The 16,679-nt window shown below is 48.1% G+C and overlaps 6 protein-coding genes across 12 annotated transcripts; 4 read left to right on the top strand and 2 right to left on the bottom strand.

Annotated features, from left to right (window-relative positions):
* Positions 1-20: 20 nt before the first annotated feature.
* On the top strand, positions 21-498 carry LOC6524829. Its single transcript, XM_002100635.4, has one exon. The coding sequence runs from the start codon at positions 102-104 to the stop codon at positions 465-467; it is 366 nt and encodes a 121-aa protein (XP_002100671.1). The 5' UTR covers positions 21-101; the 3' UTR covers positions 468-498.
* Positions 470-4,254, bottom strand: LOC6524830 (gamma-tubulin complex component 5). Its single transcript, XM_002100636.3, has 6 exons — positions 4,082-4,254; positions 3,556-4,026; positions 2,850-3,476; positions 2,297-2,796; positions 720-2,233; positions 470-651 (listed from the first exon to the last, which is right to left on the bottom strand). Exons 1-6 carry the CDS (start codon positions 4,187-4,189, stop codon positions 608-610), a joined length of 3,264 nt encoding a protein of 1,087 aa, XP_002100672.1. The 5' UTR covers positions 4,190-4,254; the 3' UTR covers positions 470-607.
* A 75-nt stretch (positions 4,255-4,329) lies between these two features.
* LOC6524831 (UDP-N-acetylglucosamine transferase subunit ALG14 homolog) lies at positions 4,330-5,063 on the top strand. Its single transcript, XM_002100637.3, has one exon. The coding sequence runs from the start codon at positions 4,418-4,420 to the stop codon at positions 4,991-4,993; it is 576 nt and encodes a 191-aa protein (XP_002100673.1). The 5' UTR covers positions 4,330-4,417; the 3' UTR covers positions 4,994-5,063.
* Positions 4,975-7,754, bottom strand: LOC6524832 (DNA-dependent metalloprotease SPRTN). The gene is made up of 4 exons (XM_002100638.3): positions 7,541-7,754; positions 7,359-7,478; positions 6,944-7,303; positions 4,975-6,809 (listed from the first exon to the last, which is right to left on the bottom strand). The coding sequence occupies exons 1-4, from the start codon at positions 7,637-7,639 to the stop codon at positions 5,124-5,126; spliced, it is 2,265 nt and encodes a 754-aa protein (XP_002100674.1). The 5' UTR covers positions 7,640-7,754; the 3' UTR covers positions 4,975-5,123.
* A 543-nt stretch (positions 7,755-8,297) lies between these two features.
* Positions 8,298-11,786, top strand: LOC6524833. Of its 6 annotated transcripts, none has more exons than XM_039377673.2 (5): positions 8,298-8,713; positions 8,794-8,851; positions 9,614-11,001; positions 11,069-11,152; positions 11,433-11,786. In XM_039377673.2, exons 1-5 carry the CDS (start codon positions 8,369-8,371, stop codon positions 11,604-11,606), a joined length of 2,049 nt encoding a protein of 682 aa, XP_039233607.1. In that variant the 5' UTR covers positions 8,298-8,368; the 3' UTR covers positions 11,607-11,786. The 6 variants fall into 6 exon arrangements, with proteins under 6 accessions (XP_039233607.1, XP_039233608.1, XP_015045899.1 ...); XM_039377674.2 differs by having other exon boundaries at positions 11,072-11,152; XM_015190413.3 differs by having other exon boundaries at positions 8,299-8,713; positions 11,069-11,177; positions 11,433-11,625.
* A 486-nt stretch (positions 11,787-12,272) lies between these two features.
* LOC6524834 (arginine/serine-rich coiled-coil protein 2) lies at positions 12,273-16,341 on the top strand. 2 transcript variants are annotated; one of them, XM_002100640.3, is made up of 4 exons: positions 12,275-12,434; positions 12,748-13,041; positions 14,808-14,963; positions 15,033-16,341. In XM_002100640.3, exons 1-4 carry the CDS (start codon positions 12,372-12,374, stop codon positions 16,176-16,178), a joined length of 1,659 nt encoding a protein of 552 aa, XP_002100676.1. In that variant the 5' UTR covers positions 12,275-12,371; the 3' UTR covers positions 16,179-16,341. The 2 variants fall into 2 exon arrangements, with proteins under 2 accessions (XP_015045900.1, XP_002100676.1); XM_015190414.2 differs by lacking the exons at positions 14,808-14,963; positions 15,033-16,341 and having other exon boundaries at positions 12,273-12,434; positions 12,731-13,041.
* Positions 16,342-16,679: the final 338 nt, after the last annotated feature.

The following is a 16,679-nucleotide window of genomic DNA, read 5'->3' on the forward strand; positions in this document are numbered from 1 at the left end:
GGGCGGAACAAATAGTGCCTAGATAAGCATGAGAAACCAGCTAAATGGCGAAACTAAACGAATAAAGAGCGACAAAAGCCACAGAGATCAACTGACCGACCATGCGGCAGCAAGGAGTGCGTTGGTGCCACCTGGCAGTCGTCGTCTTGGCCATTGCCATACGGCAGGTGTCCCTGGGCCTCAGCTCCGGCGATCGCCGCTTCCAGTGCCTGCAGACGACCATGAAGGGCCAGACCAACTGCTCGCCCTGCGCCGAGCTGTACGTCTTCAATCGGAAGTCCGGCTACCGGCGCTGTGAGCACGTCAACGGGCAGTGCTACCCGCAACGCACAGTCTTTCCCAACGCCCGCGTGTGCGAGTCCATCTGCCAGCCGTTCATCCGGCGGGCAACGCTGCACGAGGTGACCACCTTGCCACCGCCACCGATCGAGGAGCCCTTTCCGGACAGCGATGAGGAGTTCGAGTGAGGTTTCATTAAAAAAAATAAGCTGCTTTTAATTCAGTTGGTAAGAGAATGTCGGGATTATCGGTAATGGCACTGGTAATGGTAACAGTAATGGTAATGGTAGTGGTAATGCGTAACAATATCCTTTGTGGAGATTCTGCTCTAATGGGGCATACTGGAGCTGATGGTCTCCTCCAAGGCAGACACTGCAAGACAAAACAAGAGAAGGAGTAAGTTCAAGTGGCCGATTTCGGGTGCCAACACAACCACTTACGGAATCTGTGATCGTTCTGGTACACCAGCGTGTTGAGGATGTCGGCCAAGGTTTGGTGGCACCGTATGTACGTTACCTCGATCTCCGCCACCTGGTTGAGCGCCAAATACTCAAAACTACGTCGTTCCGATTCGCCGTCATCAATGCCGTCATCCGAAAGGGTGAAGTCCAAGCAAAGGGCATCGTTGACGCCCATGTAGCAGGCGCATGTATTCCACTCCATGTCCAGCACGTAGATCAGATGAAAGAGCTGCTCGAGGGCGACGCGAAATGCCTTGAATTCGTCGGTCAGCATGCAATGTTTTTTCAGCCACGACAGGTGCTCGTCGTGCATGATCCTCAACTGGCGGATGTTCTTGCACTTGCCAATCCTCAGCTCGAACTGCTCACCCACAGCCTGCATAATGTGCGTGTGCAGGTTGTTGATGAGGAAAATCATCCAGAAGCGCACAATCTCCAGGCGACGGATGGTCAGGCCGAGCAAATCTAGAGGTGCGTATGGATTTGCCGTATCGCGGCGCAGAAACTCCAGAGTCTCCAGCTTCCAGACGGCCCACTTCACCTTCAGCATCAGCCGCCACACCAAGTTGTAGTCTTTCATGTGCTTGGCTGTGAGGATACGTTGCATGGCTACTGGCATCTTATAATCAAGTTCCATAGCCTCCAGGGCCTCATAGACCTTTGATGAATTCGAGTTTATCTGTGATATAACCGCCACATGAAGGCGATTCGCCAATTGCGGGTAATATGGAGACAGCACAGCGCAGAGCGTGGAAGTGAGTACTGAGCTCCGTGCCCAGTCACCGTTCCTCTCAATGCGCGCGAAGAGTGCAGTGTAGTGGGGCACGAGTATGTAGTACGCCTCCAGCATCATCGTGTGCCGCACGAATCGCACGTTCTCGGCCAGGTGCAGATCCTTGCAGTACGCTTGCATCGCGTACTCGTTCGCCAGGCACTGTCTCTTTTGCAGAATAGCACCCAGCGCCTCCGGTAACTCCGACTTTAGCTGCAGACAAGTGGAGCGCTCCAAGCGCTTCAAAATGTTGACCAATTGAACGGGCTTCTTTCTCAGCCGATCGCGTTGTCGCTCCAAACGTCGTTGCTGCACCGGCTGGGTAAATATGGCAAAGAGATCAAGATTCTTAATGCCCTGCACATTGCTCGCAATCAGATCGTCATGTGACTGCTCTATGTCCTCCTCCGGCTCCGGTTCATCCTCCTCATCCGTATGGACTCTACCGCAGTAAACTGCAATCTGGGTAAAAATCTGGGCGACCAGCTCATCGTGCAGTGACGGCGGTTGGCTTTCATTGTTGGTGGTCAGCATCTCGCCCAACTTATTTACACTGGACAGCAGATCCTGCGTTTCTCCAGACTCCAGAGCATGCTCCAGCAGTATCTGGTAAAGTGGGCAGGATTGCAGCTTATTGAAGATCTCTACGACTTCCAAACTTTCCTCACAATTTACACTGCGTTTGCGCACATAGCTACGGGGCTTTGCGTCCTCCTCGATACTTGAAAAACAAAATAGTTAGTTACTTCAGCTGGCCACAGTAGTGAGCACCCTTATGGCTTACCATATCTCCACGATGAACTCGTCAAGGCGATCCTCCAGCGTGGCCCTGCGCCACCAGCCGTCAATGATGCTACAGTATATCCTCAGGGTAAAGAGCAGCAGGGCAATGGCCAGCTTCTGGTGCGGCACCTGCGGCATGGTCTGCTTATAGAGTCTGGACAGCAAGTAGGCGCTGCGTAGGTGCGGAGGACCCTTATCCAGGATAACATCTTCGGCCAGCAGTCGCAGCAAACGCAGCTGGCGAAAGTGTTCCCTGAATTCAATCGTTAGATTGATCAGCGTATTTGTCGCTGGATCCTCAATGACACGCTCCTCGTAAGCGATGAGGAGCTGGGAAATGGGACGGACAAGATCCCTCAGGCCGTATGCAAAGCATTCCAGGGTAATCGTTGTCTTCATGCCATCGTCATGCACCGTATGAGCCTCGATGATGCGTTGCACTTCGAACATGTCCTCCAGCGCAGGCACCACATTAAGAAGCAGAAAATTTTGCAGCGTGCGCTATAAAAGAGAAGGAATTAACAGGGAATTACATGAACGCTTTGAGTTCTTACCGCAGTCACTGTGCAGATACTGACATTCTCGCGCACAGTAATGCGACGAGTCTCTTTGTTGAATATAAAGAAACAACAACTTGATGGACGCACGAACATTAAGAGGATCTCCCTTAGCAGACAGGACTCCGTGGTGGTTTTGGGCAGTGGCAGGGCCAAGAGGCCTCGAGCATTAGAGTTCAGAAACTGCACGTAGCTCACGGCAAAGTTGTCCAGTGCATTTGTGCTGGAGGGCAGGGCGTTCAAATGGATATCAGGACGCCACCAATAGGCGTGAATTTTACGCAGGAGCACATCCGCATTGCTATCACTTTGCCAATACGGGGTGGTTGCTTGGGGCGGTTGGGGTGGTGGCAACTGAAGCAGCTTGCTCCGTCTCAGATGATTGCCCTCGTAATTGTTGAGACTCAGAACGGATGGTTGCGCTATCCGGAAGATGTTACTCTTGATGACGCGATGCTCGGGCACGGGCGGCATGTAGGTGTTGTTCCTATTTTCAATCGGGCCCGCCGCCTTTATGGCCTTCTTATAAACCATGGCCATGTCCGGGAGGCTTCGCGAGGTGCCTACATTCTCATCGGCCTGCAATGTAGTTGTCGAGTCGCAGTCCGACTCCTCCGACCAGTCCTTTTGGAAGAAAGGTAAGGGTATTATAACGCTGCAAATGAAACTAGCATTCGAGATGCATCAGTCTCCAGAGGCTTACACTTAAGCTTTCCGAGCTGTCATCGTCTGGCGGATCCAGGAAATCCTCGGCTAGCAGGGCTGCCCAGTCCACCTCCGTTTCGGCGGAATTGACGGCTACCTCCAGTTTCACCTGTGACTGTCGCTCGTCCGCCTCAATGCTTTCGATCATGGACAGACGTTGCTGTTCCATAAACGCCCGGTTGCGCCGGATGTATTGCACCGGATTATTGGCTATGATGAGCAGGAATTCCAGCATTGGCCCTCCATCATAAGGATGGGGATGCTGTTGAATTTCATTTATGGCCAGATACTTGTGGGCCATCTCCTTGATGGTATCTCCAAATGATGGCATGCCCTCCAACCGGAAACGCTCCGCCAGATCGTCCAGGCTGCTTTTCATCTCCGCGCCTGTGGGGACCCATGCCCAGCGTTGCTTTGTGAGTATCTTTAGTACCGTGTCCTCCATCTTGCGCAACTTCTTCACGCTGGTCTGCATTATAAATTTATTAAATTGGAATAAGGATAACATCTGTTTTTCAACTTACCCCCGGTTCCGACAAATTCCTGACCAGTTTTCGCACATTCTCAGTTATGGCATTGTCCACCTCCCTCCTGGTCCTGGGTGGCTTACCCTTCAGAGTGGTAATATCCATTTAGCTGCGCTTTCTTATAAAAAAAAAAACAAATTATTTCTCTAAATGGCGCCCTCAAAAATGTCAACAAAATAAACGGTTCATCGGATAATTATCGATGTAGTTATCGATAACAACGGAACAAGTTCGAAGATGCCGGTTCAAACAATCGATAAGCTGCAATCGAGTTAAAATGTAAACAAGCTTTTTGGTGTTGTTAATTTAAATAGGATTAATTCGGAGGACAACATGACGACCAGTACGCCTCAGCCCACCTACGTAATACTGGGCTCCGGCGGCCACACGGCGGAGATGTGCCGGCTGACCCAGGCGCTGCTGCAACAGACAGACATCGATCAGACGAAGAAGTACCAACCGATTAGACTGATCCTGGCCAACAGTGACTCCACCTCCGAGCGCCAGTTCAGGCAGGCACTGCCGCTGGCATCCCAGGAGGCGGAATTCGTGAAGGTGCCGCGTAGCCGCAACGTGGGCCAATCCTGGCTGAGCAGCATCTTCACCAGCCTTTGGGCACTTTTGTGGAGCTGCTATCTGGTGTGGCGGGATCGACCCCAGCTGATCCTCTGCAATGGACCCGGCACCTGTGTGCCCTTCTGCTACGCGGCTTACTTGTGGCGCCTCCTCGGACGCCTGCCCGCACACTCCAGAATCGTATTTGTGGAGAGCTTTTGCCGCGTGGAGACGCTTTCGCTGAGCGGACGCCTGCTCCTGCCGCTGGCGGATCTCTTTGTGGTCCACTGGCCGGCATTGGCCACGCGCTATGCGGATAAGAAGAATTTGCGATATTTTGGGCGCATCTTGTAACAGATTTTTAATAACATAAAGTGAATTTTCCAATAACATTAAATGGTTAAGAAACCTATATATAAACGAATTCTCAAAAACTTAAATAATTTATGGTTAGATTAGATGTGTGCTTGAATGACGTGTCGTCCTAGCGCTTCTTGCGGCCCTGGCAGAGAGATCGATGCGCCTCCAGCTGGTGGCCCTTAAACTCCAGGCCACATCTGGGACAGCCAACGGTCTGTTTGTAGAGATTACGCTGGCGGCGCTGACGCGGAGTAAGCTCATCCTCGCTGGACAGCAAAGTGGTCGAGTCGCTGGAGGAGCTTAGGTTGAGCTCGGCCATCTCCTCATCTGTGTATCCACAGTTGCGAAGAATTTGCTTTGATGACATTGATTTCGACTTGGCGCCGCGTGATGTGGAAGGTCTCGAGGAGGAGGAGGAGGAACTGGTGTCCAAGTCCTTGGAGGCACTTGGTCGGTTGTTTTTTGGCTTAAACGATGGCGGTTCCACGCGCACCGTAATAGTACAACCCTCGAAGTGATTGGCCAACTGCGTGCGTTTCATCTTTTCAAAGCAAATGGGACAAGATACGATGTCGTTGTCCACATTATTGGCGTAGTTTGAGCCCGAGGGCAGCACGGCGTTCTCACGCTGGAACTCCTTCAGCAGGGTGTCCTCTCCAAAAAAATCGTCAATGATAGATTGATCAGCTAGTTCCGTGGCCGCTGTAAGACTGTCATTTACGGCCGCTTCCTCATCGTCATATTCATCATCAATTAACAGAATATCATCCTCGCAGGAGGTCAATTCATCCTCCATTACCTCGCGCTTGATGTTCTGCGTGCGCTCCTGACTGCTCATGGTGCTCCTACCACCAGCTGGCACCTTAAATTCATCCTTCACCGGCTGCTCTCCATCGCTATCGCTGTCGCTCAAGTTTATGACGGGCACATGGACATCCCTGACCATCACATCATCATCGTAGGACTCCCAGCTTATTATCTCGCCATCGCTGGAAACACGACGCCTCTTTTTGGAAATATCTGTTTTAGAACTATTCTGCTGCTTGTTGGAAGAAGCAGCTCCATTAAAACGCTCCAGTCGAATTTGACGAAGTGTTGCAGGATCGGGAGTATTAGTAATATCAATAATTTCTACAGCGCCAGAGCCACCAAGACTGTAGCCCTGTCCGTCCATCTCAGTGGTGGCTTTCGAACCTGATCTGGCCAGTTCACTGCCCTCGCCACTTTTGTTGAGATCGCCGAAGCTCTTGATGTTCGCACCACTGGGTCGTGTGGCAGTAGGTGGTGTCTTGGGCATGGCAAAGGGATCGGATGAGAGTCCGGGATAAGAAGTCGGAGGCACGGCCTTCGCCAGGTTGCCCAATAAAGCTGTGCCAGTGGCCACTTTCTTGGCTGCCGGCTGGCCAAACCAGTTGCGTATGTCATCCTTGGGCGCGGCCACCGCTGGAGTGGACTTCTTAGCCTTGGCTTTGGACTCAGGTTTGGGGGGTTTCGATGGTTCACCCACCTTCATGAAGGTGCCGCCACAGTCGCGCTGATGCTTCTCCCACCATTGATCGTTCGGACCGGGCGCTCGGTTGCTGGTTCGCTTCACATAGCCCAGAAAGGGTGTGCGCTGCTGGCAAATGCCAGTGCAGCGCCAAATGTGGGTGCGATAGGCGGCCACTTCGTCGTGAAAAGAGTGATAAACGGTGATGTTGGTGCCCGCCACCTTGTTGATTGTCTCCATAATGCGCTTGAAGTTGGGTCCATGACCACCGTTGCCCTCGCGGATGTTGAGCACAAAGCAGTAGGCATGGATCATTTCGTGCTGGATTAACAAAGAGTTATAATGTAATACTAAATAGCTATGTACATAAGCAATACTCTAGGCTTAAGATGCCAATTAATAGGGCAATGCCTAGCTTACTGCGAAATATGCATAAACAGTGCAATAGGACTCACCAAAAGCGTCTCCACAAGATCCTTGCGCGGACGCAGCTTTAGCAGCGGCTCACTGAGCCGAATGGTAACCTCCTTGACGAAGCGATTGCCTCGCTGGTAGCAGATTCCAGCGCACGAGTACATCTTCTTGCTCCATTCGAGGGCGACGGCGCCAAGGCGCTGCTGGAAGAACTTCTCGTCGAAGCGCACGAACATGGAGAAGATGTCTGGAGTGGGATCAACCAGCTCCCACTGCGGATGCACCAGATTCATCGTCTGGTTGAGATAGTCATCATGGCTGGCCTGAATGGCGCGCACTGGCTGTTTCTTTGGCGCAGAGGCTTTATTGTGTTGATTTTTATTGTTAGCCATTGCTGCTGTCTGGTTGGAATATAAGGTGATTTGATTATAACCAGGATATTCATGGCACACTCACTGATTTTTGCTGATTTGAGGGGTAGACGAACTGGAGACTGGTGTCGAGCTCGCTGGCTCCATCCTCCTCGCCCCCATCTATGAGGGCCTGAATCCTGCGTGCCAGCTGATAGTCTGTGTCCTGCAGATAGAAGATTAGCCAGTTTTTATTTGTTGACCAGATTACCATTTCCCACTACGTACTTTACTGGTATCCGCACTTGCGGCTGTGTTGCTTGGCTCTGCCTCAGCGTTCAGCTGGTTTTGCAGGTTCAGGGCGAACAAATAGTCTGCGTCGGTCATGATGGTCGCCTCGCTGCCGCTGGGCCAATCCTGGGCAGAATTTGTATCGCAATCTTCCAAATTCTTCGAAAAAAAATTTCGCGCTTCCGTGCAGTGTGGCCAGCCCTTGGGGATAATAAATATGCTCACGACTGGCGCTGGAAATCCAGTATCGATACATTCACGAACGATAATCGGAAATTCGAGAAGTTATCGGGCAAAGCTCGCATGAAAATACAAACATGTTGCATTTGAAATTGAGACACAGTGATAACTATATTTAAGAATTTTCCGGTAAAATAATAAATTTTGGTGCATTTGTGCTATATAACTTGCTTTAACACCAACAAATACCCATCGTTGCATAATTTAACTGAGAAATTCTATTCATTTTCGTGCTAAATATACGAAATTTAAATATTACGTAAAACGACTTAATCCTTGTTTCAAATAACAAATACACAGTGGCCAGTGTCGCTTCCAGTCCATCTCTATTGCAGCGCCTTTTTCAAAAAGCTTTCAAAATTCTCTTAATCTAACTGAATCTACGCATGCGCCACATATCCTGCAATTGATCTATTCTCCGGTGCTTTTGTAGCGGAACATGATTTTGGAAACATTTCGAGTCAATATTACCTGAACAGTCAATATGAATTAACTAGCAATTAACTATTCAAATGTATCGTGTCTTTAGGGAGGGGAGAAGGAAGCGATCCCTGAGCCAAACGAACTGAAGCCATCGATATCCTGATGTCCTACGTATCGATGCTGCACTGCCATTTAACGGCTCATCGCTTAAGGAGACGTCATTTTACCTTTGGCAAGTGGACTGGCATCCGTTTCCGGAAAATCGCCAAAACCAGAAGTGCCGTTCTACGGGATAAGAGTTGGAGCATGAAGAAAATAAAGTTCGTTAGCAAGCGGCAGAAGAAGCGACAGGGTAGCCCCGGGCAGCCCCATCCTGGTCCATTTCCTTTAGGGCAAAGCAAGGTGCATACGCCACCAAGTGCAGCGCATGCGCAGCAGGCTGGAGTGCCCAGGAATGGGAGGAAGGAGTACAAGGCTGGGAGCGGCCAGAGGAACCCGACACGCATGGTAAGCTCAGCATGCTGGCCCTGGCCACTGGGATCTTTGGATGGCCATTATGTGCGCTGACTTCAAATTTCTCGCCTCAGGTTGCCACCACACGGCACTATCCAAACAATCCGAAGCAATTCGTTCCGACAAACAACGGTAAGCCAGTAGACAGTAGTCATTTATGCATTATCTCCTCGTCTGTGCGGCGTCGTAAACAAAATCCGCGGCGTAAATATGTGCATATGTATAAACAAATTGGCCATTCAGTAACATAATCTTCAATTTGCTGACCATGGAATTGTGCTTGCCAAACAAATCCACACCGAAAGTGTAATGAAACACGTGCTCCGATTACCATATCGCCTAGCTTCTCCAATTTTCGCAAGAAAGTCCAAAAACAACAAGCTCACGCTCACATTCCTTGCAAAAATGGCGAAAATTGCCATTCGAAATGGCGTCCTTCTCCCTTCCTCTCTAGCCATCTCGCTCCATCTCGCTCTATTAGTGTTGGTCAAGCATGTTTGTGCGAAGAATGCGAGAAAGCAAGCCGAGAAAATATTGAATCAACCGAGCAAGCTACACCGATTTTTCACTGTAGGAGATTGGATTTAGGATTTAGCAATTTAGGAATTGGAAAGTAGAAGCTGTAAACTGGTAAGGTATTTTTGACAAGTGTTGGAATACAATACAAGTACAAGAATTTTATTAGAACTTGAAGAGTATTGTAGTGGTGACAAGTGTAAGTAGAGAAGACCGCTACATTCCTATGTGTGTGAGTGAATTTCTATGTCCTAGAGATTTTGAGTTTTGGCTCTTTCTCTCATTCGTAATTTTCAAAAACACAAACCCCACGAGCAAGTTCGGATATCAGCTATCTTTATATATTTGTACTGATCTGTTAACCACTTCTCTGCGCAGATAATCGCTTTGCCCGCTTGCAGAGCAGTGGGAGCTACAATAGCAGCATCGATAGCGGAAATACGATGACTAGACACGCCAGCAGCAGTGGAACCGGAAGTGGAACCGGAAGTGGAAGTGGAACCGGAAGTGGAAGTGGAAGTGGGAATAGCTACTACTCCAAGGATCTGGAGAAGGGCTTTATACCCAATTCGATTTACCACTACCAAAACGCGCACGCCATCACCTTGGGCAGCTTCATCGATGATCAGTTCTTCAAGCAAAGCAAGCCAAACTCTGGCAAATCCCAGAAGGCCAAGGAGCAGCCACCGCCAATGGAGTCGCAGAAGTCAATGAATTCAATGGAGGCTATGGAGCCCATGGAGCCAATGGGTGAGACGGAGCCCTTCTTTGATGCTCCAAGCGAATCCCTGGCAGGCCACACAGTTACAGTCGATGCGCCATTGACGATGCCCATCGATCTCGAGGATGGGTATCCCGATGTGCCAGTGTATTACGAGGTACCCAGGGATTTGATGAAGCCACCCACACAGAATGTCGAGGCACTGAAGCAGTTCTGTGGTTGGGCTTCCGCTAACTTGCGACGCAACCCATTGGGTCTGAAGTTCCTAAACACGGACGACCGTTCTGATGATGAGGATACGTTTGCTAACCAAACGCTAAAGCCCATTGGCTACGAAATGCTGATGTCCATGAAGCACAGGAACTATATGGAACGCCTCTACCGCTACCAGGTGGAGCAGATAGTGCTTATGGTGGAGACCACCAAGTATTTGTGGGAGAATTATAGATACGATCGCAGGCTTCTGCCAAACAAGACCATTTGGAGTGTGGAGCGCCATCAGCTGAAGAAATTGTTATGCAATCGTCGCAACTTTATGCAGAGAAAGCCAAGATATATGAGAAACAATGCATTGCCCCAGCAAAATTCTACTTATTCGATGCCCTCGAACATGGTCAATGCATCTGATCCGCGGTACTGGATACCGAATTGCTGTTCCATGCAGCTTGGTTGCTTGGGGGGTTCCATTAGTGAGCCGCCTCCCGTAAGCCAAATCGAGTCGTGTCCAAACATGTGTCTATATGAGAACTGGTGGGATAATGCCAACTACGTGAACTCCTTTGCAAAGATGGATCTATTCGAGGTCAACCTGTCGCCGACGGAGATCCACGCTGCGCAGATGTACGCCCTCCACGGCGAGGCGTTCTTCGAGATGGCCAATTGCAGGTACTCTAGGGAGGAGTCTATGGGCTGTCTCGCCCCATTTAGTCAGCGCCAGCAGCTTCAGCAGCTCCAGCAGCCTTACGTCCATTCATCTACTGTCCAACAGTTGGTGGGCAGCGTGCCCAGGTCGCTGCCGAGGCGCCCGGAGCAGCAGGAGAATCAGGTGGTGATCAATTAATGAACTTACTTGCTTCTTGGTTTGCAAAGTTTATATGCATTGCCTTTCCCAGCAGACCATGCGTTACTCAAGAGCTATAGAGGAAGGACCATGTGCAGGAGGATTTGGTGGAGGGGAAGAGGCTGGTGGACGCAAGGCAAGTCCTGATGAATGGGGTACAAGTAAGGACAGCCATTTTGTTAACTTTCCAAATTTCCTTTGGTAACATTTGATTGGCTTTTTCCACTTTTAGTTTGGACAGCTTGTAGTATCCCAAAAGTATTATTTGCATTTCGCAGTCATGCATTTTATGTGCTCAATAGAAAGCTGGTTTTTAATTTTGTATATACTTAGATAAGTAGTATTTAGCATTTGCTTGCCCTGTGTCAACATATGCAAAAGATTTAATATTTATATTCACTTGATTTGTACCACAGAAAACCGGCATAATGGTGAAATTGAGTGGGAGTTCGACAATGACCCTTTTGAGTGTTGGTGCTAGAGGATCGGAGGGACCGAAAGATGATCTCAAAAAAATCGAAGATCTCGCCTTTAACATAACAAACTTCCCACCGCTTCCCGGGCCTTCGAAAAAATGCAGAACTAAATAATCAAAAATGGAAAATCTCAGAGGAATAGGACGATCTAGAGCAGAAATATTTAAAACATCTTTTTGTGCCTAGACCCTTTATTTTGTATCCTTGAAACATATCTATTGTTAACAAATAATTGATTTTCACTAACTTTTCACTCATTTCATACTAACACCAAATAAAACAACTAATTATTAACATGCACTGCGATGCCTCACTTGTAGTAGTTGTGTAGAAGTTAATAGTAGTTAAGTAGTAGTAGTAGTTAATTTACTAAATTTTATACAATATTTATAAGCCACATTTCAGTGGCCGATCGAATTTGTGTGCCAAAACCTTTTCTTGGACTCAATTTCGTGATAACAAATTTGTGATAGATATTAATGAAAACCTTCCTATACATTTTCAGGAAATAAAACAAAACAGTAAATTATTTATTTATTTTTATACAAAATAATATTGCACTGAACTAGATAATAAAATCTTTACTAAAATAAAAACAGTTTTTCAATTTTTAACCCATTTGGATTTGAAAAATTGTGCGCATCGAAAAGAAGTGTATTAAAAATGTATTGACTTTAGTTTTACAACACTTTTCAGTTTTTTAAATCTACCGTTATTTATCAATGGAAAGCAGCGAAATTAAATCGATATATATCAAAAGCGTCTGGTCACACTTGCCATCTCTGACAATAGTTTCACCACTAGTTTCTGCTCAAGCAATTGATTACTTTTTTTTTTGGACGCACTCGGGTGCTTAAACCATATTTTCGGCCTGAAAGAATGGAGGCCCTAGTGAATTATAGTAGTGAGGATGACCAGGAGGATGCCGGCTTTCAGATACGGGTAAATATGCCTACACTGCAAGGCCGGAAGCAGCAGAAAAAAGAACAGAATCGTCAGAGCGCATTTTGTGTACACATATGTACATCTTCCATCATTTTTTTCTTCTTCATTTTGCCCTTGCGTATTTGAGGCGTGTGTGTCAGTGTGTGTGCGAATGAGTGAAATGAAGATAACTGATTCTATTAATCGAAAAAAAAACAAAAAAAAAGAGCTAAAATCAAACCACTAATCCTCTAATTAAGTTCAAGTATCCTAGTGCTTTAGTAAAATAATGCGAATTTGCTGTTTCTTAATAGTTGCAAAATTCCCCTAGGCACCACAACAACAACAACTGCAGCATTCGCCGCATGCTAAATCCACAAAAACAACAACTGCTAGCCTACTAAAGCTGAAGAACAACAATAACAATAATAACTACGGCTACGTCGACGCCGGCAGAGAAAGAGACCGAGACCGAGAACGAGAGCGCGACAGAGACAGCAGCAGCAGTCCGCGCGAAAAAGAAAGAGACAGAGAGAAGACAAAGCGCCGCCATCACACTCCGCCGCTGCCGACGTCGCAGCAGCAGCAGAGTCAGAGAAGCAGCAGCAGAGGCCGCATTGATGAGGTAAAGAATTGACGTTGCACCAAATCGATATTTACTCCCCATATATATACCAAATGCTATTGTATTACTTACTCCATACACATGTGTGTGTGTGTATTTGGGTTGGAGCGGATGCGAATGCAGATGCGGATTCTGATGCGGATCTTTCATGTGTCATATCCATTTCCTTCCGCTGCCGCAAAGGGCGACGTCAACGTCGACTGCGCTGCCAGCAGCACTGACAGTGGCGGACAGAATGTTAGCACAGTCCGCTTCAAATCAATCGTTTAATTTTTATATTTCAATCAAATCAAAACCAAGCATATTTAAACTTGAGAAGAATCCCAGATTTCTGGTACTTTTTAAATGCCAGTTCTATAAATTCCAATAAAAAAAAGTTAATGTAAATAATGAAAGATGTGTACTTGGGCCAAATAATAGGGCACTGCATCAAATTAATAGTGCAGCCTAGTTTTCAGTTCCCTCATTCTTCTGCAGCTCACAATGCGTTGGGCAAATGCCAGCAGAAGTAATAAATTCATACATGGAAGCGGGCTATTCGTATGAAACTACTACATTAAAGTACTTCATCGCTACAACTAAAATAAATTAATGCCAAAACGAAGTAGGCAAACATAGAGCAGTGCGTTAAATCAATACTGATGTCTTGGTTCTAAAGCTTATGTTGCATTTAGAAACAACGGATAGTGAGAAGCTTAACTTTACTTGGTTTATAATTGAATAAGGTTACCTTTAGTTACAGATATAAATAGCAAATCTTGTGCTATTATTTTGTCATCTGCTGTGTTCAACTGAAATATTCAATACCTATATATACATATATGTATATATATACTGATCTCCACGATCGACTGCATGCGCTCCAACCCTTCCCTTCCAAACAGAAATTGTGTAAATTTAGACACTACCAGATTGTTATGAGCCAAAACTCAAAAAATCAAAAAAAAAAAAAGAAATTTCTGTTTTGTCGGTCCGCTTGCGATTACACATTTTGTTGTTGTTGTTCGGCCAGCTTAGTTAAGTTTACAAACTTTATATGCCAATCAATATTTAAATGACTAAACTCTACCATTTTATTATCATTGTTGTTGTTGTTACGTAAACGAAACGAAACCAAACCGAATCAAAACGAAAAACCATTTTCCAAACAAACCAGACAAAAACAAAAAATGAAAACAAACCTGACCTACGATAGTTGACGATAGACCGATCGTAGTGATCGCTCGATACCCAATAGCTTCTTCGATAATGCGACAATCGATCACATTTGTAATGACCACCACTGTGTGTAGTCCTGTGTGTGACTGTGTGGCTGTGTTGGTGGGTGTGTGTGAGCCACCGAAAAAGTCATGAACAAATAGAACAATCAAACAATTTGCAGGACACACTCACCACACATGCCCGCCCGCACACACACACACACACAAACACCCACCCACCCACTCACTCACTGGTGGCGCGAAAGCGAGCGAGAGAGAAAGAGATAATGCGAAAGAGAAAGAAAGAGAGAGAGAGAGATCATGGCGCACGAAAGTGAGTATACAAAAAGCGATCAAATAGAACCTAACAACTCTCTAAGCTATCTAGGACACCCAGGAAGGACCTCGGGCTCAGCTGGTGGTCCACAGCCCACAACCTCTTTCATTCCCCCCCCCAGCATCCTAGCATCTAGCATCTAGACCTAGATCCTTAGTCGGCAGCGCAGATCCGTAGATCCATTCGCTCTAATGTAATTCTCCTCAATGGGTTGCTTTGTCCCGTTCTAGGAGCCGCAGCCCAGCAGTCGCCACCGCCAGGAGCGGGACAAGGACAGGGAACGGGACCGCGAGCGTGACAGGGACAAAGATCGCGAGCGGGAGCGGGAGAAGCGCAGCGATCCAGAACGGAGTCGCGACAAAGGACGTGACAAGGATCACAGCAAGGTAAGGAAGAGTCTGAATCAACATAGCAATTCAGCATAGCCAAACTAATATCATCTGTGTTATGTACAGGGCGATCATCGCCACCATCGTACCAAAGACGGCAACAGCCACAGGGAGCGCGAAAGGGAACGCGATCGTGATCGGGAGAGGGAGCGAGATCGTGACAAGGATCGCGACCGCAGGCGTTCGGAGAAGAGCAGCCGCCACCACAGTGGCAAGGAACGCCATCATCATCACAACAACTCATCGTCCTCCTCGTCAGCCGCCGCTGCAGCGGTTAATGCAGCATCAGTCCGTCGCTCCTATGACGACCGCAGTCGTCGTCGCCGGGACTCTCGGTCCCATTCCCGCACACCCACGGGCACGCCGCCCGCTCGTCGCCGCCATCAGTCGCAGCAGTCACGCAAATATCGCGAACGCGATTCCAGCAGCCGCTCCAGATCTCCTAAGGAAGAACAAGTGACAACACTTCGCGGTGGAGCTGTGGCCGGAGCTCATCTGCTGCTCGGAAAATCTGGCGGAGGAGCAGGATCAACGGCAACTAATGCGTCTGCAGCGGCAACGGTTGCAGCGGCCGCTCTGGCTGCTGCCAATGCAGCCGCTGCAGCCATGGCAGCCGGTTCATCTGGCGGTGGCGGTGGCGGTTGCGGAGGCGGCGGTGGTCTCCTGCCGACGCCCAACTATGCACCCAAGATACCCTCGCTGATGTCCCTGGAGCTGAGCACACCAGCGGTAGTAGCACCTGTCGCAGAACCCATCCAGCTGCCCAGTTACTACAATCCGGGCATCATCAATGCCAACCGCTATGCGGAGCAGCAGCAGAAGCGCAAGCTACTGTGGGGCTCCAAGAAGAGCGAGGACTCGGCGAACAAGTGGGGCAACGCGCACTTCTCCCAGGATTCGGACGGCAAGGTGGCTTCCAAGTTTATGCGGCTGATGGGGATCAAAAATGCAGGTTCCTCCGGCGATGGCGATGCCAGTGGCAGCTGCGGCGACCAGCCGGAGTCCACTAATGGGAGTGCAGCAGGCGAGGCAAGTGGCGCAGTGGGAGCTGCTCCATCGACAGCCGCGGGCGGAACGAAAGTGCCCACGGATGTGCAGCAGCGCCAGCGCATGTTTTCCAACATGGAGCAGCAGTACGAGATGGCGCGAGCCGCCACACACACAATGCGCGGCGTGGGCCTTGGTTTTGGCTCCCAGCCACGTACTTTCTAGAGGGGATCGGAACGGAGGAGGACCGACTCTCTGCCAGGCTGTAAATACCACGCCACTCACTCAACTCATTAGTCATGTCAATATGTTTCTCCTCAACAACGTTTTGTTTGTGTTGAGCAAATGTTTTTTGATTTCAAATAAACGTTGCAACCGAATTTATGAAGTGACGTGGCTTTCTTTTTGGACTTACGTTGGATATAAAGAGAGGGTTGTTAAGTAGACCCTCGGTTATTAAGACAATATTGATTTAAAAAACTATTTCTAGGTTTCTTAAGAGCATCCAACTTCAAGTACAAAGTTTAGTGGTTTTATTTGTAAAATGCCTGCTCATTAGACTTAATAAAGATATTTTTTACAATAAACGTACGGTTAAGCTTTTGAATTTTGGCACTTGGTTTCGCAGCAGTCAGCTTTTGGCCATGTATCTTGGCGGCCAGTCTGCCTATCGCTAATCGATAGCTGACCAAAAACAATAACAATAACAATAACAAAATCAGCTGA

This window comes from Drosophila yakuba, chromosome X, assembly GCF_016746365.2.
Source record: "Drosophila yakuba strain Tai18E2 chromosome X, Prin_Dyak_Tai18E2_2.1, whole genome shotgun sequence".
Lineage (NCBI taxonomy): Eukaryota > Metazoa > Arthropoda > Insecta > Diptera > Drosophilidae > Drosophila > Drosophila yakuba.